Source organism: Physeter macrocephalus, chromosome 21, assembly GCF_002837175.3.
Source record: "Physeter macrocephalus isolate SW-GA chromosome 21, ASM283717v5, whole genome shotgun sequence".
NCBI classification, from domain to species: Eukaryota; Metazoa; Chordata; class Mammalia; order Artiodactyla; family Physeteridae; genus Physeter; species Physeter macrocephalus.
In genome coordinates, this window is record NC_041234.1 from 52,366,037 (window position 1) to 52,391,713 (window position 25,677).

General features: G+C 36.0%; 2 protein-coding genes across 2 annotated transcripts in view; one reads left to right on the forward strand and one right to left on the reverse strand.

Annotated features, from left to right (window-relative positions):
- ZDHHC15 (zinc finger DHHC-type palmitoyltransferase 15) overlaps nucleotides 1–19,608 on the reverse strand; it is a 133,022-nt gene extending 113,414 nt beyond the window's left edge. The window contains exons 1-2 of the mRNA XM_028482934.1: nucleotides 19,312–19,608; nucleotides 8,919–8,945 (exon numbers count right to left, since the gene is read on the reverse strand). Coding sequence (XP_028338735.1) covers nucleotides 8,919–8,945; nucleotides 19,312–19,447 — 163 coding nt within the window. The 5' untranslated portion in view covers nucleotides 19,448–19,608. The remainder of the gene's footprint in view (nucleotides 1–8,918; nucleotides 8,946–19,311) is intronic.
- A 24-nt stretch (nucleotides 19,609–19,632) lies between these two features.
- Nucleotides 19,633–25,677, forward strand: part of LOC112066430 (iron-sulfur clusters transporter ABCB7, mitochondrial-like) — a 61,061-nt gene continuing 55,016 nt past the window's right edge. The window contains exon 1 of the mRNA XM_024129477.1: nucleotides 19,633–19,791. Coding sequence (XP_023985245.1) covers nucleotides 19,633–19,791 — 159 coding nt within the window. The remainder of the gene's footprint in view (nucleotides 19,792–25,677) is intronic.

Consider the following 25,677-nt stretch of genomic DNA (forward strand, 5'->3'; position numbering starts at 1 on the left):
TAGTGACTTTGAGCATCCTTTCATATGTTTGATGGCAATCTGTACATGTTCTTTGGAGAAATGTCTATTTAGATCTTCTGCCCATTTTTGGATTGGGTTGTTCGTTTTTTTTGTTATTGAGCTGCATGAGTTGCTTGTAAATTTTGGAGATTAATCCTTTGTCAGTTGCTTCAAAATATTTAGTTTAACACCCAAAGAATATAAATAAGTAAATAAGAAAATAAATAAATAAGAGATTACATTGGCCTTTCCCTTTGATGTCTTTTCATCATAGATTTTCTAACAGTTAGCTATTTATTCTTACTTCCAGTCTAATATTCTTATTTTCCTCATAGCCACATTTAAATGTGTTAGAAGTTATAGGCTGTATGACTGAAAACAGTGTTGACAGGTACACAGCTAGGGTAGGAAGCAAAATCATGTCTGTGAAACCTAGCATTGGCTGAACTCTGGCTGATCTTCCCTTACACACATAGATCTCACCATTTTGGCTCCATACATGCCTGCACCAAATGGTAGCCAGATACAAGTGGGGGCTGCAGGAGACATATTGGGAAGGGCTCAGGAGCATGGAAGTTCCAGCTCAGCCCACTGGGGAGGAGCAAATTGAAGCTTGGGAGAGTCATATCTTTGAAATAGAACATCTAGATGTAGCTATAGCAAAAGAGACTTGTCAAAATGTAAGAGAGGAAAATCACTTTTTAAAACATTTATCAAGCGGTGTGCACTATACACACTACTGAATCTTGAATCTTGCTTCATCCTTAACCTCTGGAGTGACTACAAAGGACTTACACTTTCTATTTTATCCACTTCTATACTGTTTGCATTTTATGAGGTTCTATTACCTTTATAATCAAGAAAAACAATAAAGTTTTGTTTTTTAAGTTCATCATTGAGGAATGGTTAAATAAATCATAGTATCAACATATCCATACCATGGAATAATTTGAGGTCATTAAAAAAATGAAATATGTTTGTATATACTAGTATGGAAAGACATCTATGATATATTATTAAGTGAAAAATGTAGATCATAGGAAAATATGCACAGTATCATCCAGATTTAAAAATAACCAATCCTAAACAAATTATATAAATCCATAATCATATGTTTATATGTAAATACAGAGAGAAAGATCTAGAAGGATACAAATCAAACCAAATATACTAGTTATCTGTGAATAGACATTGATAGGGGAGGAGGGAGTGCGAGGAGGACTTTATTTTTTATCTTACATATTTTTGTTTAGTTTGAATTTTCAATAAGCATTATTTTTGTAACAAAGTTATATTGATATAAATCAGCATATTGATACTAATTATTATAATTATATATAATTATTATTATTACACTAATATTAACATCAACATAATATTCTTTTAGAAGTGGGTTAGCCCATAAAGAGAGCTTTTGTCTGGTTCCCAAATCCTCATTACAAAGTAATTTTACAATAATAAATATAAAATAGTATATTATACCCATGCACTTATGGTCAATTAATCTACAACAAAGGAGGCCAGAATATGTAAAAGAATGAAATTAGAACATTCTCTAACAGCATACACAAAAATAAACTCAAAATGGATTAAAGACCTAAATGTAAAACCGGATACCATAAAACTCCTAGAGCAAAAAAAAAGGCAAAACACTCTCTGACATAAATCGCAGCAATATCTTTTTGGATCTGTCTCCTAGAGTAATGGAAATAAAAACAAAAATAAACAAATGGGACCTAATTAAACTTAAAAGCTTTTGCACAGAAAAGGAAACCATAAACAAAACAAGAAGTCAACTTACAGAATGGAGAAAATATTTGCAAACAATGTGACCAACAAGAGATTAATCTCCAAAGCATAGACACAGCTCATAAAGCTCTCTCTCTCTCTCTCTCTCTCTATATATATATATATATAAACCCAATCAAAAAACGGGCAGAAGGGCTTCCCTGATGGCACAGTGGTTGAGAGTCTGTCTGCCAATGCAGGGGATGCGGGTTCGTGCCCCGGTCCGCGAGGGTCCCACATGCCGCGGAGCGGCTGGGCCCATGGGCCGTGGCTGTTGGGCCTGCGCGTCTGGAGCCTGTGCTCCACAACGGGAGAGGCCACGGCAGTGAGAGGCCTGCGTACCACAAAAAAAATAAAAATAAAAAAAGGGCAGAAGATCTAAATAGATATTTCTCCAAAGAAGTCATATAGATGGCCAACAGGCACATGAAAAGATGCTCAATATCACTAATTAGAGAAATGCAAATCAAAACTATAATGAGGTATCACACACCAGTCAGAATGGCTATCATCAAAAAGTTTACAAAAATAAATGTTAGAGAGGGTGTGGAGAAAAAGGAACCCTCCTACATTGTTGGTGGGAATGTAAATTGGTACAGCCACTATGGGGAACAGTATGGAGGTTCCTTAAAAAACTTAAATTAGAGATACCATATGATCCTGCAATCCCACTCCTGGGCACATATCCAGAGAAAACTCTAATTCGAAAAGATACGTGCACCCCAATATTCATAGCAGCACTATTTACAATAGCCAAGACATGGAAGCAACCTAAGTGTCCATCAACAGATGAATGGATAAAGAAGATGTGGTATATATACACAATGGAATACTCAGCCATAAAAATGAATGAAATAATGCTATTTGCAGCAACATGAATGGACCTAGAGATTATCATACTAAGTGAAGTAAGCCAGACAAATATCATATGATATTGCTTATATGTGGAATCTAAAAAAATTGATACACTTGAACTTATTTACAGAACAGAAATAGACTCACAGACATAGAAAACAAACTTATGATTACCAAAGGGGAAAAGGTGGAAAGGATAAACTAGGAGTTTGGGATTCAAATATACACACTACTATATATAAAATAGGTAACCAACAAGGACCTACTGTATAGCACAGGGAACTATACTAAATATCTTGTAATAACTTATAATGGAAGAGAATGTAAAAAAAGTATATATATATATATATGTATAACTGAATCTCTTTGCTGTACACTTGAAACTAACACAACATTGTAAATCAACTATATTTCAATAAAAAAAGAATATAAAATGGAGAAGAGACAGTCTCTTCAATAAGTGGGCCTAGGACAGCTGGACAGCTACATGTGAAAGAATGAAATTAGAACATTTTCTCACACCATATACAAAAATAAACTCAAAATGAATTAGGTGAATAAACTCACCTAAATGTGACTGGCAACCATAAAACTCCTAGAAGAGAATGTAGGCAGAACACTCTGACATAAATCATAGTAATATTTTTTTGGATCTGTCTCCTAAGGCAAAGGAAACACAAGCAAAAATAAATGGGACCTAATTTAAATTATAAGCTTTGCACAGCAAATGAAACCATCAACAAAATGAAAAGACAACCTACTGAATGGGAGAAAATATTTGCAAATGATAAGGGGTTAGTATTCAAAATACATAAACAGCTCATACAACTCAATATCAAAAAAACAAACAAAAAATAGGCAGAAGACCTGAATATTCATTTTCCCAAAGAAGACATACAGATGGCCAACAGGCACATGAAAAGATGTTCAACATTGTTAATCATCAGAGAAATTCAAATCAAAACCATAATGTCACCTCACAACTGTCGGAATGGCTATCATCAAAACGAACACAAATAACAAATATTGGTGAAGATGTGGAGAAAAGGGAACCCTCATACACTGCTGGTGGGAATGTAAATTGGTGCATCCAGTGTGGAAAACAGTATGGAGGTTTCTCAGAAAACTAAAAATAGAACTACCATATGATTCGGCAATTCCACTCCTGGGTATATATCCAAAGAAAACAAAAACACTAATTCATAAAGATACATGCACCCCAATATTCATAGCAGCATTATTTACAATAGTCAAGATATGGAAGCAACCTAAGTATCCATCAACAGACGAACAGATATATAAACAACATGGATGGACCTGGAGGATATTATGCTTAGTGAAATAAGTCAGACAGAGAAAAACAAATACTGTATGTTATCACTTATATGTGGTATCTAAAAAATAAAACTAGTGAATATAGCAAAAAAGAAACAGACTCACAGGTATAGAGAACAATCTAGTGGTTACCAGTGGGGAGAGGGAAGGGGGAAGGGCAAGATAGGGGTAGGGGATAAAGAGGCACAAACTACTATGTATGAAATAAATAAGCAACAAGGATATATTGTATAGCTAGCACAGGGAATAACTGAACTATAGACTGAGAATAATCTATAAAAATTTTGAATCACTCTGTTGTACACCTGACACTAATATAATATTATAAATCAACTATACTGTAATTTTAAAAAAAGGAAAACAACAACAACAATAAAATAAATGGAAGATTCCCTATACAGTATGGAGGTGAGTATAAAAGATCATATTGTGGCCCAAACTTTTTCCTCCCAATGCCCTCTCACCCTGATGGTGTCTAATATATCACCAATAAATTAAGGTTAGTATAATAAAAAAAAACTGACACAAAGCAGAGTTTTCAAATGGAAACCTGAATAAGTTCTTTTATTAGTTTGCTAGGGCTGCCATGAAAAGTACTACAGACTAAGTGGCTTAAACAACAGAAATTTTCTTTCTCACAATTTTGGAGGTTGGAAGTCCAAGATCAAGGTGTCGACAAGGTTGTTTCTTCTGAGGCCTCTCCTCTTGGTTTGTAGATGGCGATCTTCTCCCTGCCTCTTCACATGGTCTTCTCTCTGTGTGTGTCTTTTTCCTAATCTCCTCTTCTTATAAGGACACCAGTCATATTGATTAGGGCCCACCCTAGTGACCTCATTTTCATTTAATTACCTCTTTAAAGACCCTATCTCCAAATATGGTCACATCCTAAGTTACTGGAGGTTAGGATTTCAACATACGAATTTTGAGGGGCCACAATTCAGCCCATAACAGTTCTATTATTTAGCAATTGCACCTATTTCTAAAAAAGTAAATAATTACAATCATTTTTAACTTTAAATGGGAAACTAGAGAATTTAGTATGCAAACCATTCAAAATACAAATGAATTCTCAGATAATGAGTTAAACGTTTGCTTAAAATGACTGATGGCCCTTTATGAAGATGAACAACTGTGGTCAATGCATTACTCTTGATTATATGTGGATTGCCTGACAGATTGTGCCTAATCTCATTTCTAAATTCATCCCTTAGCCTTACCAATCCTTGGGCTCTACCAAATTCTTAACCTCTAGTTCATCTCATAGCCTCACTTTAGGAGTAGAGGAGGGAAGACCTTCTACTCAAGGTCTTCAAAATACAGATAGTAAGATGCTGAATGAGATCATCCATGCAAAACACTCTTATGAAAGCAAATATTGTGTTTTCTAGTACGGTCTATGAAAGAACAGATGGACTCATATCTTAAAGAATTTCTGAGTCCTGTATAATCAAGGATGACATAATATATAATATTCTGGACTGTGGTTCAGATGATCTGAGCTTTAGTCCTTTCTGTGCACTAGAATCAACATGACTAGGTCAAAATATTTTACTTCTTTGGGTCTCAGTTGTTCTACTTACAAAATATGAGTGCAAGGATTTTGACAATATATTTACAAGGGTAGTAGTCGGAATTATAGTCCTGAAATATGTTTTCCTTCTTAGAAGAAAGATCTTTTAGGTCCTTTCCAATGTTAATAACAATAGTATCTATTACTACTTATTTTGTACTTATCATATGCCATGCACTATGCCAAGAGACTTACATACATCATCTCATTTAGTGCTTTAAACCATGAAAGGTAGGTATTGTTATTCCCATTTTACAGAGGAAGAAAGTGAAACTTAGCTTAAGTTCCCCAAGGTCATATATATAGTAAGTGGCAAAGTCAAGATTTGATCCCTGGTACATCTGACACCAAAGTCTGCTAATTTGCTACTTAACAGTGCATTAGAGATTGAAATTTATCAGGAACTGTATTAGTTTCCTAGCGCTGTCATAACAAATTATCACAAACTGGGTGGCTTAAAACAACATAAATTTATTCTCTTACAGTTTTGGAGGCAAGAAGTCTGAAATTAAGGTATAGGCAAGGCCATGTTCTCTCTGAAGGCTCCAGGGGAGGATGCTTCCTTGCCTCTTCCTAGCTTCTGGCCATTTCTGGTAATCCTTGGTGTTCCTTTGTGGCAACAAAACTCTAATCTCCGCTTCTGTCTTCACATGGCTGTCTTCTCTCTGTGTGTATCTGTGTATACAAATTTCCCTCTTCTTATAAGGACACCAGCCATAGGGTCCACCCTAATCCAATGTGACCTCATCTTAACTTGATTGCATCTGCAAAGATCCTATTTTTAAATAAATTCACATTCACAGGTTTTGGGTGGACATGAATTTTGGAGGGACACTCTTCAACCCATTAGAGGAACCATTAAGCAGGCAAGAAATGTAAAAACTTTTGCAGTATGTCTGACTATGGTTTTCCTAAGCTGTGAATAATGAATAAAAGGTTACGTGATTTGAGGCTTTCATTTCTTTGTCCCTTATATTTTCTTTGCTTATGCCAAACAATGTCCCTACTGGCAGTCATATGTTGTACTGTATTCTAAGTTAATAGTGTAGTATAATTTGAAAGAAGTCACGGATTCATATGGCTAGAACTGATCTCAGATACTCATTAGGCCTGTTGGTCTGCTTCTAGGCAAGGCTCACTGATTCATGCCAGATAGTTAGGTGCCTGATACTTTCTGAATAGTTTTTATGGCATCTCCTAGTAACCTGCCCTAGTGTTCAGAAGCTCTTTTCAAGTCTAACTTTCAAACTTCTGGCTACAATTGAATCTAATTTTAGTTTATGGATTCTACTGTCTTGAGAATCCTGACATATAAAAAAAAAGTTACAATGAGATTGTTGATACTTAACATTTACAAAGCAGTTTAATGCTGCATATTTTACTCCTATATACTTTTACTCCTGCTAGCTTACAGTAAATCTGTAAGATGTTATTAACTAGCCTTATTTTACAGAAATTGAAGTTCAGAGAAGTTGAGTTACTTACCAAAGGTCATAGAGCTAGTAAATGATAGAGATGGAACTCCAACCCAAATCTTCAGTCCCTAAATCCTGTGCTTTGTCCCATTATACCCCACTTCAGAATAAAGAAACAAAGTCTAATCTTATTTTTTTAGTGTTTTGATAAATTTAAGAGCTGTCAGGAGAGAAGTGCTTTGGAATTACAGAATTCTAGAGTCAGAGGGACCTTAAAATCATACATTGTGGTAACAGTTTCCTAAAGAGTTCAAATTCTGGTAAGTGGATTGATGCTATTAGAAAGGCTTTGAACTGAGTTTGGCTTACAAATGACAATCTACACTGGTGTGGTTGAGTTCATTGACAACACACAAGAAATGAAAATATACTACTTTGGACACTAGAAAAATGATCATTTGAGCATCAATTTTCTGAGTAAGGAGGTCAACTAAGCAAATGAGGGAGTTGTAGACTGAAAAGTAAAAAGAACAAGTATAAGTTTGCTTAACAGCATGGACTTTGAAGTCAGGTAGTTCTTGGTTTGCATCCTACCACTTACTAGCTAGATGACCTGGGATAAGTTACTTAACCTCTCTAAACTTCAGTTTCCTTCTCAATAAAATGGATATAAGAATGTCTACATCATTGTGTTGACGTAAATATTGAAAGATTACACAGACACACACACACACACACACACACACAATACTTAGCAGGGTACTCTGCACAATAAGTTGTAGTTTCCAATAATAATAACAATATTATTGTCACTATTCCTATTACGGTGGAGCATCATCTAAGCCCCCACCCAACTTATCTTGAAAGGTTATTGTGGAAAATGACATTTATTTATAAATATATATGTATACAGAAAATGATCTCTGACTTTAAGAAACATCCGTAACAATAAGAGGCAACTCAAGACTTCCTCTAAGGCTGTAACAAAAGTAGCAAACATTTATTGAGTCATCAGTATGTGCTTTATTTACCACTGTTCTAAGGGCTTTACATGCATACCTCATTAAATTTTCACAATAACTCTATGAAATAGGTATTATTATTATTTCTATTCTACATATGAATAAAGTGAGCACAAGGAAGTCAAATAATTTACTAGGAAGTAGTGGAGCCAGGATTTGAATTTAGACAGTTCTCATACTTTTAGCTACAATGCTCTACTATCTTCCCACCACTCTGCTCTATTGCCTCTACAGCCAACACCTCTGTTAAATGAGTAATAGCAAACTGCAGCTTTAAAACAGCATAATAGGAAAGTTATATAGTTAATGAATTACAACAATTCCCATGAAGTGAGAATTAAAAGTGGCTATATGAATACTTATGGTTATACCTGATAAAATAATGTGAAACTAAAGGTTTGTTAAGACACATGTTTAGCTTATACATTTTTTAATGAAGAATGCCTCAGTCTGTTTAGAATGGTAGTATAAATTGCAGATCAAGCCAAGATGGGGGTGAGGAGTGCAGAGTAGTATAGTAAATATATTGGAACTGTGATGGTGAAGGACTTAGCCCTTAAAAGCCCCACTGTGGGGCCCTTACTCCATGCCTTGAAGAGGGAATGAATTGGGCAGAAAGGCAAGGTACCTAGGACAATAGTGATGAACCAAGAGAAAGCCTTGGGTTAGTATGGCAAACAGAGTGGCTACCTGTGCCCTTTTCTATCATAAATCCTGGTAACTTCAAATTCTTGTCGTACAGCCAGAGGAGCTACTTAAAATACGTTCTGCTCTATCTCTGGGTAAGCTTCCTAAAAACCATTATCCTAAACTTTCCACTAACCTCAGTGTATTCCTGGGAAAGTTGCTCAATTTATAGGCTTTAATGTAATTCACTTTTAGACAGAAAGAGGAATACAGTCCTGACCAAAACAATTTATAATACCCGCTTACCTTTTTCTGCTGGGCTCAAAACAGTCACTGTGAAAAGAGAGAGAAAGGTCAAGATTAGTGATACTTAGAAACATTATTTTTCTAATGCATTTTTCCATAGCATCATTTTTAGTAATTTATTCAATGATACTTTAGGAAACCACCAGACTGCTAACATAACACAAGGCAAGGATGATTAAATTCTATCTTTTGCTACCTTCCTTCATTTTAAACCTTGAGTAAGAATTTCTACTCATTCAACAAATACAAGGATAATCTGACTTTTAAAAAGCCAACAAATGGGAAACACTCAAGCTATATAACATGGCAGTAAGAACTTAAAAGATGATAAATTAGGAGATGACTATTCATTTTCCCAAAGTATTCACTGTAGAACATCTTTAAAAACCAAGTTTCTCTTGTATATTTAGAGGTAATATAGTGTAGAGGTTGCATGCCAGCTCTGATGTCAGATTTTCTGGGTTAGAAGCCCAGTTGCACTATTTTGTGACCCTGGGTAAGTTCCGTAACTTCCATAACATTGCCTACCTCACAAGGTTACTTGAGAATTAGATGAGTTAATGTATGTAAATGCTGTCTAGCATAGTATCTAGCACAAGGCAAGTACTTAATGAATATTAATTATTATATTTGAATGAAGATTTCACAGAATATTAGAACTGGAAGGGACTTTAGCTATTATCTGGTTTATCTGTCTCATTTACAGATGGGAAAAATGGACTACAGTAGTATCATATGATTTGCCCAAGGTCACAGAACAAGTTAGTGGTGGAGTTGGGACTATATTCCAGTCTCCAGGACTTTTTCCATGTATTATGTCTACCTTTTCCAATCATTCCTTGTTGGCTTCCTGTGATATATATGTAACTTCTGTTCAGAATGTCATTTGTACAAAATGGGGCCTACCTGTCTTTACTCACCACCAACATATGTGTGCATCTGTACTAGGTGCTAAGATAAAGTGAAATTATAAGGCATAGATCTCAATCTTGAGAAGCTATTACATTAAAATGGTTTTCATACACATTGTTAAACTCTTAAGGATCAGAAAAGGGGAAAAATCCAAACAGAGAATGAGACTATACTCTAGGGGATATTTCCTCAGGTTCTTCATTAGTCATAACTTCTCCTCTTCATTTGCAGGTCTATTTTTGTTGAATCTTTAAAAAATGCTCCTTGTAATGATCTTTTGAATGGACTTTGTTAAAACTGTTCCATTTTGTCTGTGCTAAAAATCCGACCAGTTTATGTCCTCTTTTTTCTAATACACTGGCCTGGAGATTGATACCAATTTCTTTTTTTTTCTTTTCAGTTAGAGAGTCCTGGTTAAGAATGATTGACAGAAGCACATCCTCTACTTTGACAAATGGAAGTGGAAACAAGAAGTCTTGATGGGTCAACCTGGGACTTCATGATTTTGCACATACATGTTGTGTGACTACATCAGTCCCACTAGGCCCTGAATTGGGTTAATAACATCTCTTTAAAATGGAACTAGAGAGAGCACAGTTGCTTGGAGAACAATATTAATAAAGAGTAGCCGACAAATTGCTGTTTGGTATATCTTCTTCTACCTCTATCGATGAACAATTACTGCAAAGAAAAAGTGGAGATCCTAACTTCCATTTGCTTGGCCACTTGCTACAGCATTTGTGGGTGAGGGAAGGAGAACATCCAGTGCTTTGCAGTTATTGGAATAAGACAATGTATATACAGAAAAATGAGTGGGGACCTGTGAAGTCTCTAGGTGGGGGATAGCTGTTTTTAAGTAATTTTAGGACCATCATGTGCAAGTGGGATTGGTTTATATGATACAAGAACAGAGGGCAGAAATAGAACCAATGAGTAAAAGCTGCAGGTCAACACATTTCAGTTCAATAAAAGAGAAGATAATGATGATAATGATGATAACAATGAGCAGCCAGACTGGCAGCATTGGGAAGGAGTAAGTTTCCCATTATAAACACTTGGAAATGTCCTGTAGGACATTTAGCATTAGTTAGGTATTGGACTTGACTTTTAAAGTCTTTTCACTCCTAAAATCTGTACGGAGTCAATAAGTCTAAGGGAAAAATATTTTCTTGTAAAATTCCCTGTTAGAAGTTACATACTTCTGAGAAAAAAAAGTGGTCTTTATTCTAAAACATTGTGGCACTTATCTTGGTAGTTCTGCCTTTCCTTTATTTTTCTAATATTGCCTTTTGCGTTATTAAAGGAAAAGACTAAGATACTTCAGTCATATTTAAAATGAAAATGACTAAACTTTTCCAAAATGAATCCTTTATCATGAATCTCTTGGGGAAATGTACACTTAGCCATACTATGGGTAATTTGTCATACATGATTATAGAGTGATGTGGTGATATGTATAATTACACACCTGCTCTGTTCCTTCAAATTTTAGCTCACTACCGGCAAGTTAAGTGACTGGGGTTATCATCAAATAGCTTTTTTTACTCTCTCCTCTTTTACCTGTTTACTGATTCTTTGCAACCAAGTATGGAGAAAAGGTATGGAAGGGTAGAATATATGCAAGGGCTTTTCATCAAAGACAACTAGTTTCAAACGAAAGCATATATCATGACTTCCTTTAAATAGACACATTTTAGAATTCACAGAACGGTATTGGTAGAATAAACCTAATTTGGGACTATATGCGGATGGTCAACAATGTTAGTCCAAGGACATGGAAGAAATTCTACAACGGTGCTGTCCAAGAGAAATATAATACAAACCATGTAATTTAAATGTTCTAGTAGGAACATTTTTTAAAGTTAAAAATAATAATAAAAAAGTGGAGTTAACTTTAATAATATATTTTATTTAACCCAATATATCAAAAATATCATTTCAACATGTTATCTACACAGATTATTAACTATATATTTTGCATACTTCTTTTTGCATTAAATTTTTGAAATCTGGTGCATATTTTAAGTTTTCCAGCATGTCTCAATTCAGATGCCATATTTCACGTGTTTAATAGCCACATATGGCTAATGGCTACCAAATTAGTGAAGCTCAAAAGGACTTGTGGAAGGAGAGTGGGAAGGCTGAAAATATGAGTCTAGTGAGATGAGTGCTCAGTTACAGCATGAAGTTCTCTTTTAATTGATGACTTATTTGGGAAGGGAGTTTATTGCAGTGATGTTTAGCAATCATCACTGATGAATATGGTATGTATTCATATTCTGGCTCTGTGACTTACTTGTTCTGTGATTAATTATTTAATCTCTTTGTGTCTCAGTTTTTTCATCCGTAAACTGAGGATAAATTAATTTATGTTATAAGGTTGTTATAGGAACTAAATTATAAAATACATGTAAAGTACTTGGGTGCCTGATAAATAATAGGTACTTAATTATCGTTAGCTATTTATTATTTTTCTGAAAAAGGTAAACTGTTCAGTGAGGTTAGGTTTTACAATAGTTTGGGACAAAACAAGTCTTATTTTAAAAATTATTTATGATATTGATCCCAAAGTTAAATACGATGGTTTTAAAATAATGTATTCAATGTCAAAATGAATAAATTTGATACTCACTTTTTCCAATAGATGTTTCTTATACTTTAGGTTAGGAGAGAGAATAGAATTTGAAATGGAGAACCTAGATACATTTCTCATTATGTTCTGCTTGTTGAAAGCAAACTAATCATGCCAGTCTTCATTTACTCCTCTGAAAATGTTACTCATACTAGCCATTCATTTACTTTTTCAGCAGCCATTCCCAAATCTAGATGATTTTAATACCCACCTAGGGAACTGATAAAAATATAGATTCTAGGGCTCCCTTCATATAACACATCCCTGGGTGGAGGTGTAGGAATCTGTATTACAAAAAACTCAGCAGGTGATTATGATTATCAGCCAGGTTTAAGAATCATTGGAATTATTTTAGATGTTTCATATGATACTTAACTACTCAGGTGTGATGCTTTTGACTGTTTCATATATGGATGAGTTATAAAACTATTTTAGATATAAGAATACCATGATTCATATAGGCTTAAATGGATAGCTTTTATTTCTATAGAAATTGGTTTCTAGAAAATGTTCCTTCTGGTTTTTTGACTTATCAGTTTTCATTTCTTCTGACTGTCTTTGAAGAAATTCTAGCTTCTCAGTAGAATTATTTCCTGGACCTTTTCATTTTAATCTCAAAATGGATACTGTTAATCACCAAAAATGGCAGAGTATGGAATTCCAGGCTTTTGTCCTTCCCTAAAAGCCATGAATGAAGTGGCAGAAACTGTCAGAATCAACTTTTGCAGAACTCTGGAAACTGAAAGTTGGGACCTTGAAAAGAAAACAAAATTTACAAACCTTTAACTAGACTGGACAAGAAAAAAGAAGGGAAGACTCAAATTACTAATATCATAAATGAAAGTGGAGATATTAATAGAGAACATTCATAAATGGAAAGGATTATAATAGAATAGTAGGAACAATTTTATGCTAACAAACTGGATAACCTAGATGAAATGGATAAATTCCTAGAAACACAGAAACTACCAAAACTGACAAAAGGAGAAAGAGAAAATCTGAGCATATTTTTAACAAGTAAAAGATTGAATCAGTAATCAAAATCTCCCAACAAAGAAAAAAGCCAAGACCAGATGGCTTCACTGGTAAACTGTACCAAATATTTAAAGAATTAACACCAATCCTTTTCAAACTCTTACAAAAAATTGAAGAGAATTCATAAACTTTGTCCATCCACATTTATATGTTTTCATGCAGTTCTTTGGATAAGTGGGGTTAATGTGATTTACTGGTGATAATAATCAAGACTAATACATGAATCTTAAAAATGATTAAAAACCAACAGCAGAACATTTGTGTAGGCTTAAGGAAAAGCTTCATTATTATTTAGAAAAACTAATATGATCAAGTTTGATTTCATTCTAAATCCATTCACATTATCATAAGATATTATATTTGTCAATGAAAGAAAAAGAAAAGCTGCTGGATTTAAGTAAAGAATCATCTTACCCTTAAATAACAACTTAAATAGATCAAATTATATAAATTCTGGCTAGTGGTGAGGGGGAGGTTTCTGCCAGCTGAGGAATAAAAGAAATTATTCTGCCATTTGCTACAACATATGTGTTCCAATGCTAACTATTAAAATCTTGATTATGATTTATGTACAGCCATTTCAAATAAAAAACCCGATAGTAAAAAGTTTGTGAAAGCAAGCTCAAGTTTCTCATTAAAGATTATTTTCAAAAAGTTAAAAAAAAATTGAAGAGAACACTTCCTAACTCATTCTATGAGGCCAGCATTGTCCTGACACCCATGCCAGATAAAGACATCACAAGGAAAGAAAACTACATACATCTTTTATGAATATAGATGCAAAACTACTCAAGCAATTACTAGCAAACCAAATTCAACAGCATATTAGAGGATTACACATCATGATCAAGTGAGATGCACCCAAGAAATGTAAGGGGTGATTCAACACATGAAAATCAATTATGTAATACACTACATTAACAGAATGAAGGAAAAAAAATCCACACATTCATCTCAATTGATGCTAGAAAAGCATTTGACAATAGTCCACACACTTTCATGAAAAAAAAATGCTCAAGAAGCTAGAAATAGAAGAGAAGTTCCTCAACTTGATAAGGGGCATTTACAGAAAACCCACACTTAACAGTATACTCAATGGTGAAAGGTTGAAATCTTCTCCTTCAGCTAAGAAATAGGGTCAGGATGTTGATTTTCATCGATTCTATTCAACATTGTACTGACAGTTCTAGCCAGTGCAACTAGGCAAGAAAAAGAAAAAAGCACCCAAATTGGAAAAAAGAAATAAAATTATCTTTATTTGCATATGATATGATTCTAGGTATAAATAATTCTAAAGAAGCCACCAAAAAAACCCTCTTAGAACCAATGAACAAATTCAAGCAAAGTTGCAGAACACAAGATCAACACTCCATATCAGTTTTATTTCTAAATACACTAGCAGTGAACAATCAGAAAAGGATATTAAGAAAGCTATTCCATTTATAATAGCATCAAAAAAAAATACTCGGGAATAAATTTAACCAAGGAGGCTCAGGACTTATACACTTAAAATTCCAAAACACTGCTGAAAGTGACTGAAGACCTAAATAAATGAAGAGACATCCCATGCACATGGATTAGAAAACTTGATTTTAAGATGGCATTCTCTTCAAAACAGTATACAGATTCAGTACAATCCTTATCAAAATTCCAATGACCATTTTGCAGAAGTGGAAAAGCTGATCCTAAAACTCATGGAATTGCAAGAGACCCTAGCCAAAACAGTCTTATAAAAGAAAAATAAAGTTGGAGGACTCACACATCTTGACTTCAAAATTTAAAACAAAGGTATGGTAATCAAAACAAGTGTGGTACTGGCAGAGGAATAGACAAACGAATCAATGGTACAGAATTAAGAGTACAGAAATAAATCCATAGCTCTATGGTCAATTGGTTTTTGACAATCATGTCAAGGCTATTCAATGGGGTAAGAATAGTCTCTTCTATAAATGATGCTAGCACAACTGCATAGCCATATGCAAAGAATGAACCTGGACTCCTCCCTCACACCATATCCAAAAATGAATTCAAAATGGATCAAAGATTAAATGTAAGAGATAAAACTATAAAACTCTTAGAAGAAAACACAGGGGTAAATCTTTATGACCTTGCATTTGGCAATGGGTTCTTAGATATGATACCAAAAGCATAGGCCACAAGTAAAAAATATAGATAAATTGAACTTTATCAAAATTAAAAACTTTGTGTATCAAATGATGCTATCAAGGAAGTGAAAAGACAATTCACAGAATGGGAGAAAGTATCTGTGAATCATTTATCTGATAAGGGTTGAGTATCCAAAATACATAAGGAAATCTTATAATTCAACAACAAAAAGATAAATAACCCAATTAAAAACGTGCAGGTGCTTCCCTGGTGGCGCAGTGGTTGAGAGTCCGCCTGCCGATGCAGGGGACATGGGTTCGCGTCCCGGTCTGGGAAGATCCCACATGCCGCAGAGCGGCTGGGCCCATGAGCCACGGCCGCTGAGCCTGCACGTCCGGAGCCTGTGCTCCACAACGGGAGAGGCCCGTGTACCGCAAAAAGAAAAAAAACAAACAAAAAAAAACGTGCAAAGGACTTGAATAGACATTTCTTTAAAGAAGATATACAAATGGCCAACAAACACATGAAAAGATTCTCAGTATCACTAGTCATCAGGGAAATGCAAATCAAAATCACAGTGAGATACCACATCATACCCACTATGATGGCTATAATTAAAAAAAGGAAAATAACAGGTTTTGGTGAGAATGTGGAGAAATTGGAACCCTCCAACATTACTGATAGAAATGTAGATTGTGCAGCCATTGTAGAAAATAGTTTGGAGGTTCCTCAAAAAGTTAAACATAGAATTAACATACAGCCCAGCTTTACCACCCCTCTCCCTGGTATTTACATAAAAGAGTTGAAAACAAGTATTTAAGCAAATACTTGTACATTAATGTTTATAGCAGCACTATTCAGAATAGACAAAAAGTGGAAACCCAAATGTCCATCAACCATCAAGGGATGAATGGATAAGATGGATAAAGTGTGGTATACAATGGGATATTATTCAGCCATAAAAAGAAATGAAGTACTGTTACATACTACAATGTGAATAAACCTCAAAAACATTACACCAATGGAAAGAAGCCAGGCACAAAAGGAGATATACTGTATGATACCACTTACTTGAAACATCCAGAATCCATAGATACAGAACACAGATTAGTGGTTGGTAGAGACTAGGGGAAGGAGCGAATAGGGAGTGACTGTCTAATGCCTATGAGGTTTTCTTCTGGAGTGATGAAAGTGTTTTGGAACTAGATATTAGTGATGGTTGTATAACACTGTGAATGTACTAAATGTCACTAAATTGAATGCTTTAAAATGGTTAATTTTATGTTATGTGAATTGTACCTTAAAAAATGGATCCTGTTACTTTTCTCCCTGTTTAAAGTCTAAGCTTATTTTCTTGAGTCAAGCAGAATCCTATATCCCCATTAATAATAGTAATAACAAGTTATTATTTAATCAGCTCTTACAGTGTGCTGTCAACTGTGATGCATGCTTTTCATGCACCATATTATTTAAATCTCATAACAATGCTATAATGGCATATAGTAGGTGATAAGGAAGTATTTGTGGTATGAATGAACACCATATAAGCAAAGTGCATGTGAGGCAACTGAAGTTGAGAGAGATTAGGTAAGTTGCATCAGGTATCCTAATTAGTAAGTGGCAGAATCCAAACTCTAAGATTTATAAGACAAAAATACCACTTTTGACTTCAGCTCTAACCTGATATTAGGGAGAAAGACATCAGGTTCTGTTTCTAGAAAGAAGTTAGGTCCTTAATGTTACTTTTTGAGTCATACTGAAACTCAAATCTGTTGTTTTGGTTGTGTTGCTTTGGTTATCAGGCAGCTTGGATATCCGATTCTATATTATTTACTAAATATGTGAGTTTAGGAAAATTTGATCTAACTTTCTGAAACCAAGGCTACTCATTTGTTAAAGATTGTCAAGTGAAGATGACAGGATGGACTGGTGGAAACAGAATTGGAAATCAAGGCTACCTTTCCCTCCTGGTTTTTAAATAATGGTATCTGATGTAAAATGTTAAGAAAACACTGTGCAGGCCAGTGTTCTGTGAGGGGATGTCCAACAGGACAAATAGGAGACTTAATGTGAGGGGACTGGAAATATACTGCGACCTCACACTGAATGAATAGGGAACATTGTAGAACACAGTTTTAAGGGTGTTAGAAGTGGGATTCTAGTACTGAAGTCACAATAACTATTAGTGGATTCTCCTTTGAGAAGAGATAGGGATTCTTCAATGTGAGAGGCAAGGGGAGATCTCACTATGAGAAAAGCAGAGGCTCTTTTGTGAGGAGACAGGATATACCATGAAGACTACACTGTGAATTGATTAGAACACTATAAAGCCATTAGTGATAAAGATAGGGGGCTGGGGGTAATCCAAGTGGGATAGGGTCTTGAGATTTGTGTCCAGAAATACTGTGGAATTCTGAGTTTGAAAGCAGAAGATACACTGTGGGAACCATTTTATAGATATGGAGGGGATGAAATGCTCCCTGTTGTTACAGGACAGGGTACAAAGAGGAGAGCCTGGATTTATAAAAGGGTGGTCTAAAGAGAGGGAACAAGAAATGAGGCTCCCATTGGAAGGGGCAGGGAATACTAGAAACCCCCGTAGGAAAGGATGGTGTTTCCCTAGTTCGAGAAGACAAGGGACAAGTGCAATCCTAGAGGAAAATAAGTGAAGATAATAATAAGAACCCAGAGGAAGAGGATGGCAAAATGTGTGGCTAACAGTGGAAGAGTATTGCAGGAGGTAGAGAGTAGGTTTCAAAAAAGATAGCAAGGGGAGATCATCATTAGAAAAGTAATGGCCCTTGGAAGGGGTGTGGGGGATACCGTGGGAACTCTTGTGGGAGGGTAATGAGGATACTCTAGTGTGAGAAGACAATGGACAAAGCAGGCCATAGTGTGATAAAAGCAGGGTGACTAGTATGAGGTTCAGTGGGGCCCCAAATGGGAAGGAGCAAAAACACCTCAAAGCAGGCAGGCAGGAGACTACAGGGAGCTCCAGTGTGACAAAATCAGGGCCTCTTGCGTGAGGAGACAGGACAGGATGTATTGTAAGACTCGTATTCCGCTGGAGAAGATGAGAAAATGTTGAAGCCACAGGGAAAGAGGAACGGAGGGCTTATTACTTTGTGAAAAGGGGAGACCACAGTGGGATGGAACAAGGTGTACTGTGGGGTCCCAAGTGGCAGAAAAATGTGAATCACTTCAGCTGGCTTGAGAGGATCACGGAGAAAGGAGGAATCCTAGTGTTAGATAAAGGCGAGCTAGTAAGAGAGTACAGGAAATATTTTGGGATTCCTAGTAGGAAGGAATGGGAAAATGTGGGGCTTCTAGTTGGGTGAATTGGTGGGATTCATAGTGTAAGTGGACAGTTTAAGTATACAGGGTATGTTGTTTCCTCAACTCAGTAGGATGGGAGCCCCCAGAACCAGAGCACAAGGCACAAGTGGTTGTCCTGTATGACAAAAGGGGGCCCCAGTGGAAAAAGCCAGTAAATTCTTGTGGGTAGGGCAAGGAAATAATGTAAGAAACCTTGGGTAGGAAGCGATTGGTGACATGGCGGGACCCTCGTGGCAGGCCGCAAGAAATACTGTGGGAAGCTAGAGGTTGGAGACCAGGAGCTCTCCAGGGAGCTAAAGGAAAACCGCAGTGTGAGGGCTAAGAACATAGGGGGAACATAATTTCCCCACCTTAGGTGCTAGCTCCACTTACCCAAGCAGAGTTCAAAGACGTAGGCATAGTAGGACCAGAGCACGACGAGGACGATAACAAGCACAGGAACCCAGGAAAGTACACGGCGGCAGCACCGTAGCCCCCCGGACAGAGCCATCTTCCAGCCCCGCCGCATCTTCGGCTCGAAGATCGACCGAGCAGGCCTGCTGGCGCTGGGTCGGAACTGCTGGGGCAGCAGCTGAGAGGCGGGAAGGTGCGCTGTGCGGCGCTCCACTGCCTAGCCTGGCGGGAACAGTCTCCCCTAGTCGATACCACCTGTGGGGCTGCAGGGCAGAGTGCGCCCTGCCTGGCACAATAGGCATGAGTCACGGCGAAGAGGTACTGGCGGTGTTGGAGCGGAAAGTGATCCGTCAGGCGGTCGAGGCTGGACACGCTCAGAGGGGGTGCAGTCCCTCCTCTTTCCTCCTTTCCCACCCCCTTGCCACAGCACTAGATGCAGGGCTAGACCTCTGCAAAACTGTAAAGCGGAAGAAATTTGGATCCGCCCATCTGTTCTTACCGCACTGCGTCCCGCCTCGTCTCGTCTCTGATCTCTGTCTCTGTTTCTCTCTCTTTGTCCCCTCCCTCGCAACTCCACACACACACACACACACACACACACACACACACACACACACACACACACGAGCACACAGACACGCGATGTGAAAGATGCGAACCGTAGCATCTAATCCAGCCCCATCCTCCGACTGCTGCTTGAACAATATGCTTAACACGTAGTGCCGCAGTCGCTGCTTGGGTAAGTCCATTGGCAGGGCGCTCCCTCCTTCCTTCTCTTCTTCCCTTTCCCCTGAGTCAGCTTAGTCCATTTTAAGAATAAATAAACATATTGGTACATAAAAAGCAAATGGGGGAGATACTAATTCTGTGAGGGGTCAGGGAAAGCTACAAGGTAGTGATATTTAAGCTGAGCTTTAATAATAAATGAGTTTGCTGGGCAGATGGAGGGGGAAGGAACTTTCAGACAGAGGAAACAGCATTTGCAAAGGCATAGAGTAATGAAAATCCAAAAGTGTTCAAGGAACAGTTAGCATGGCTTGAGGAGAGGGTTGGTATGTGAAGAGGAGAGGCTGGGAATGAGACTGGGAATACAGGCTGTGGGCACAGAATGTCCTGCCAGGGTATGTGGACATAATCTTGTAAAGCAGATTAGGAACAGCCAATAAAGATTTTGGGACAATAAAAGTGACATTATCAGAATTGTATTTTTGTAAAAGAACTAGCAGGATTTTGTAGAGGAGGATGGCCTGGAAACAGAGACACAAATTAGGAGGCAATTTAATTCAGCAAATGTTCTTGGAGTGGTTGCATTGTGTTAAGTCAACTTTGGTATAAAAAGGATGAAAAAAGGGGGCCTGTCTCCAGGAAGTTCATGTTCTCATCAGAGCAATAGGTGTTCAATGACATAAGTACAATGATAGAAGTATAGTAAACTTTTGACATTTATGGATTTGATACCTACTGTTCAAAGATTTACAAAGGTCTATGACATGAAGAAATTTGTGATTTTGCTGAGACCCATGTTGCTCTCTATTCTTTTTCATGGTTATGTATGGAGTAAATTTCTGAACTGATATAAGAACTTTGTTGTTTCTTTTCAGATTAACTTACGTTCATGATTGATATTACTAAATTAATGTTGTAATGAAATGCAGACTCATTTCAGTTACAATATTTATTTTAATAGCCTTATTAATGATTTGTACCCTAAGGTTCTGACATGGATACTTAGATATTTTTCCACCTTTTTGAGATATAGTTGACAAATAAAAGTATATATATTTGATGATTTGATATACATATACATTGTGAAATGATTACCACAATCAAGCTAATTAACACATCCATCACCTCACATAGCTACCATTTTTCGACAATTATTTTTTTAATTATTAATTAATTAATTATTTTTGTCTGTGTTGGGTCTTCGTTTTCTGTGCCTGGGCTTTCTCTAGTTGCGGCGAGCAGGTCCACTCTTCATCGCGGTGCACGGCCTCTCACTGTCGCGGCCTCTTTTGTTGCGGAGCACAAGCTCCAGACGCGCAGGCTCAGTAGTTGTGGCTCACGGGCCTAGTTGCTCCGCGGCATGTGAGATCTTCCCAGACCAGGGCTCGAACCCGTGTCCTCTGCATTGGCAGGCAGATTCTCAACCACTGCGCCACCAGGGAATCCCTTGACAATTATTTTTTATTGAGGTATATTTGACATACACCATTGTGTAAATTTAATGTGTACAACATATTGCTTGGCAGTATGATTGCCATTGTGGCAGTATGATTGCCATTGTAGCCTTAGCTAACACCTCTATCGCATCACATAATGCAAGTATGTGCACTTAAATAACTTCCCTCTTATTCCGCCCCCCCCCCACAGCTCCTGGTAACAATATCTGTTTTTTTTTATTTTTAGATTCCACATGTAAGAGATATTCCCCAACCAGGGACCAAACCTGTGCCCCCTGCATTGGAAGTGCTGAGTCTTAACCACTGGACCTCCAGGGAAGTCCCCATGATTTTTGTTTTTTTAGATTCCACATACAAGCGATATCATACAGTATTTGTCTTTCTCTGTCTGACTTATCTCACTTAACATAATGTCCTCAAGATCCATCCATGTTGTTGCAAATGGCAGAATTTCCTTTTTACTCACGGCTGAATAGCATTTTATATGTACATTAGCTATTGCGAATAATGCTGCAATAAACATGGGAGAACATATGTTTCCTCAGTAACCTTTTTTATTTCCTTTGGATATATACCCAGAAGTGGGATTGCTGAAACATATGGTTGTTCTATGTTTAATTTTTTGAGGAACCTCCATACTGTTCTCCATAGTGGATGAACAAGTTTACATTTCCACCAACAATGCACAAGAGGTCCTTTGATCTCCACACCGTCACCAACACTTGTTATCTCATCTTTTTGATGATAACCATTTAACAGGTGTGAGGTGATATATCATTGTGGTTTTGATTTTCATTTCCCTGATAATTAGTGATGTTGAGCACCTTTTCACATACCTGTTGGCAATCTGTATGTCTTCCTTGGAAAAATGACTATTCAGGTTTTTTGTCCATTTTAAAATCAGCGTGTTTTTTTGCTATTTAATTAATTATATAAGCTCCTTATATATTCTGGAGATTAACCCCTTATCAGAAATATGGTTTGCAAATATTTTTTTCCCATTCTATGGGTTGCTGTTTCATTTTGTTGATTGTTTGCTGTGCAAAAGCTTTTTAGTTTGATATAATTCCACATATTTATTTTTGCTTTTGTTGCATTTGCTTTTGGAGTCATATCCTGAAAATCATTGCCAAGACTAATGTCAAAGAGCATTTTCCCTATGTTTTCTTCTAGGAGTTTTACAGTTTCAGGTTGTACGTTTAAGTCTTTAATCCATTTTGAGTTGATTTTTGTGTATGATGTAAGATAAGTATCCACTTTCATTCTTTTGCATGTGGATATCCAGATTTCCCAGAACCATTTATTAAAGAGACTATCATTTTCCCATTGTGTATTCATTGTGTATTCACTCTTGTCAAAAATTAGTAGACTGCCTATGTGTGGGTTTATTTCTAGATTCTACTCTGTTCCACTGGACTATGTGCCTGTTTTTTATGCCAGTACCATACTGTTTTGATCATAATAGTTTTGTAATAGAATTTAAAATCAGGAAGTGTGATGCCTCCAGCTTTGTTCTTGCTCAAGATTGCTTTGGCTATTCAGTCTTTTGTGATTCCATATATATTTTGCAATAGTTTTTTTCTATTTTTATGAAAAATACCACTCAAATTTTGACAGAGATTGCATTGAGTCTGTAGATCATTTTGCATAGTATGGATATTTTAACAATATTAATTTTTCCAGTCCATGACCATAGGATATCTTTCTATTTATTTGTATCTTCTTCAATTTCTTTTACCAATGTCCTAAAGTTTTCAGTGTACAGATTTTTTCATCTCCTCAGTTAAATTTATTTCTAAGTATTTTTTCTTTTTCATGCAATTGTAAAAGGGATTGTTTTCTTAATTTCCCTTTCCGATAGTTTGCTATAACCATATAAAGATGTAACTGATTTTTGTTGAGTTTGTATCCTGCAGTTTCACTAAATTCATTTATTAGATCTGGCAGGCTTTTGGTGGAGTCTTTAGGGTTTTCTACATATAAGATCATGTCATCTGCTAACAAAGATAATTTTACTTCTTCCCTTTTGGTTTGGATGCCTTTTATTTCTTTTTCTTGCCTATTCTGTCTAGCTAGGACTTCAGTCTATGTTGAGAAGAAGTGGTGAGAGTGGGCGTCCTTGTCTTGTTTCTTATCTTAAAGGAAAAGCTTTCAGATTTTCACCACTGAGTATGATGTTAGGTGTGGGCTTGTTGTATATTACCTTTATTAAGTTGAGGGACATTTTTTCTATACTTAATTTGTTGAGAGTTTTTAATCATGAAAGGATGTTGAATTTTGTCAAATGCTTTTTCTGTTTTTATTGAGATGGTCTTATGATTTTTATTCTTCATTCTGTTAATATGATGTGTCACATTTATTAATTGCATATGTTGAGCCATTCTTGAATCCCAGGGATAAATCTGATTTGATCATGGTATATGATCCTTTTCATGTGCTATTGAATTTGGTTTGCTGGTATATTGTTGAAGACTTTTGTTCATCAGGGATATGGTCCTGTGGTTTTCCTAATTTTAGTGTCCTTGTTTGGCGTTGGTTTCAGAGTAATGCTGGCTTCATAAAATGAATTGGAAGTATTTCTTCCTGTTTAATTTTTTGGGACGAGTTTGAGAAGAATTAGCATTAATTCTTTTTTAAATGTTTGTTGGAATTCACCAGTGAAACCACCTGGCCCTGGACTTTTATTTGTTGGGAAATTTTAGATTACTGATTCAAAATTCTTATTATTGGTCGGTTCAGATTTTCTGTTTCTTCATGATTCAGTCTTGGTAGGTTATATATTTCCAGGAATTTATCCATTTCTTCTAGGTCATTCTATTTGTTGGTATATAATTGTTCATTAAAGTCTCTTTTTATCCTTTTTATTTCTTGGTATCAGTTAAAATGTCTTCTCTTTCATTTAAAATTTTATTTATCTTTTTTCTTAGTATAGCTAAAATTTTTCAATTTTCTTTGTCTTTTCAAATAACCAACTCTTAGTTTCTATGATCTTTTCTACTGTCTTTCCAGTCTCTACTTAATTTATTTCTGTTCTAATTTTCATTAATTTCTGCCTTCTGCTAACTTCATCTTAGTTTGTTCTAGTTCCCTAAGGTGGATTATTGAAGTCCCCTGCTATCATTATATTGCTGTCTATTTCTCCATTCAGTTCGATTAATAGTTCCTTTATATATTTAAGTGCTCCAGTGTTGACTGTGTTTATAATTGTTATATCCTCTTGATGAATTGACTACATTATCATTATATAGTGACTTTTGTCTACTGTGGCAGATTTTGAATGAAAGTCTATTTTGTTTAATTTAAGTATAGCCACTTCTACTCTCTTTTCATTACTATTTGCATGGAATATATTTTTCTATCCCTTCACTTGTCCTTAAAGCTTAAGTGAATCTCTTGTAGGCAGCACATTGTTGGATCTTTTTTTTTTAATCCATTCAGCCACTCTGTGACTTTTGATAGGAGAACTTAATCCATTTATTTTTAAAGCAATTATTGACAGATAAGTACTTATTGTTGCCAATTTGTTCATTATTTTCTGACTGTTTCTTTAGTTTATTTGTTCCTTTTTCCTCTCTGGCTATGTCCCTTTTGATTTGTTAATTATTCCAGTGGTATGCATTGATTCATTTATCTTTATCATTTGTGTGTGCACTAGAGGTTTTTTTTTTTTTGCATTTGAGGTTACTGTGAAGCTTACAAAATACATAATTATGACATTCTGTATTAAGCTAATAAGAATTTAACTTCAGTCATTTGAAAAAATACTTTTACACTTCCCCACATTTTATGCTACTGTTATGACCTTTCACATATTTTTTATATTGTGTATCCATTAACAAAGTGTTATAGCTGCATTTACTTTTAATACTTTTATATTTTAAATTTTATTCTGGAGTTCAGTGATTTACATACCACCATTACAGTATTAGAGTGTTCTGAATTTGACTATATATTTGCCTTTACCACTGAGTTTTATATTTTCATATGTTTTCATGCTGTTAGCTTCCTTTCAAGTTGAAGAACTCCCTTTAGCATTTCTCATGAGTCAGATCTAATAGTGATTATCTTCCTCAGCTCTAGTTTTTCTGGGAATGCAATTATCTTTCCTTCATTTCTAAATGACAGCTTTTCTTGGAATAGTATTCCTAGTTGGCATGTTTTT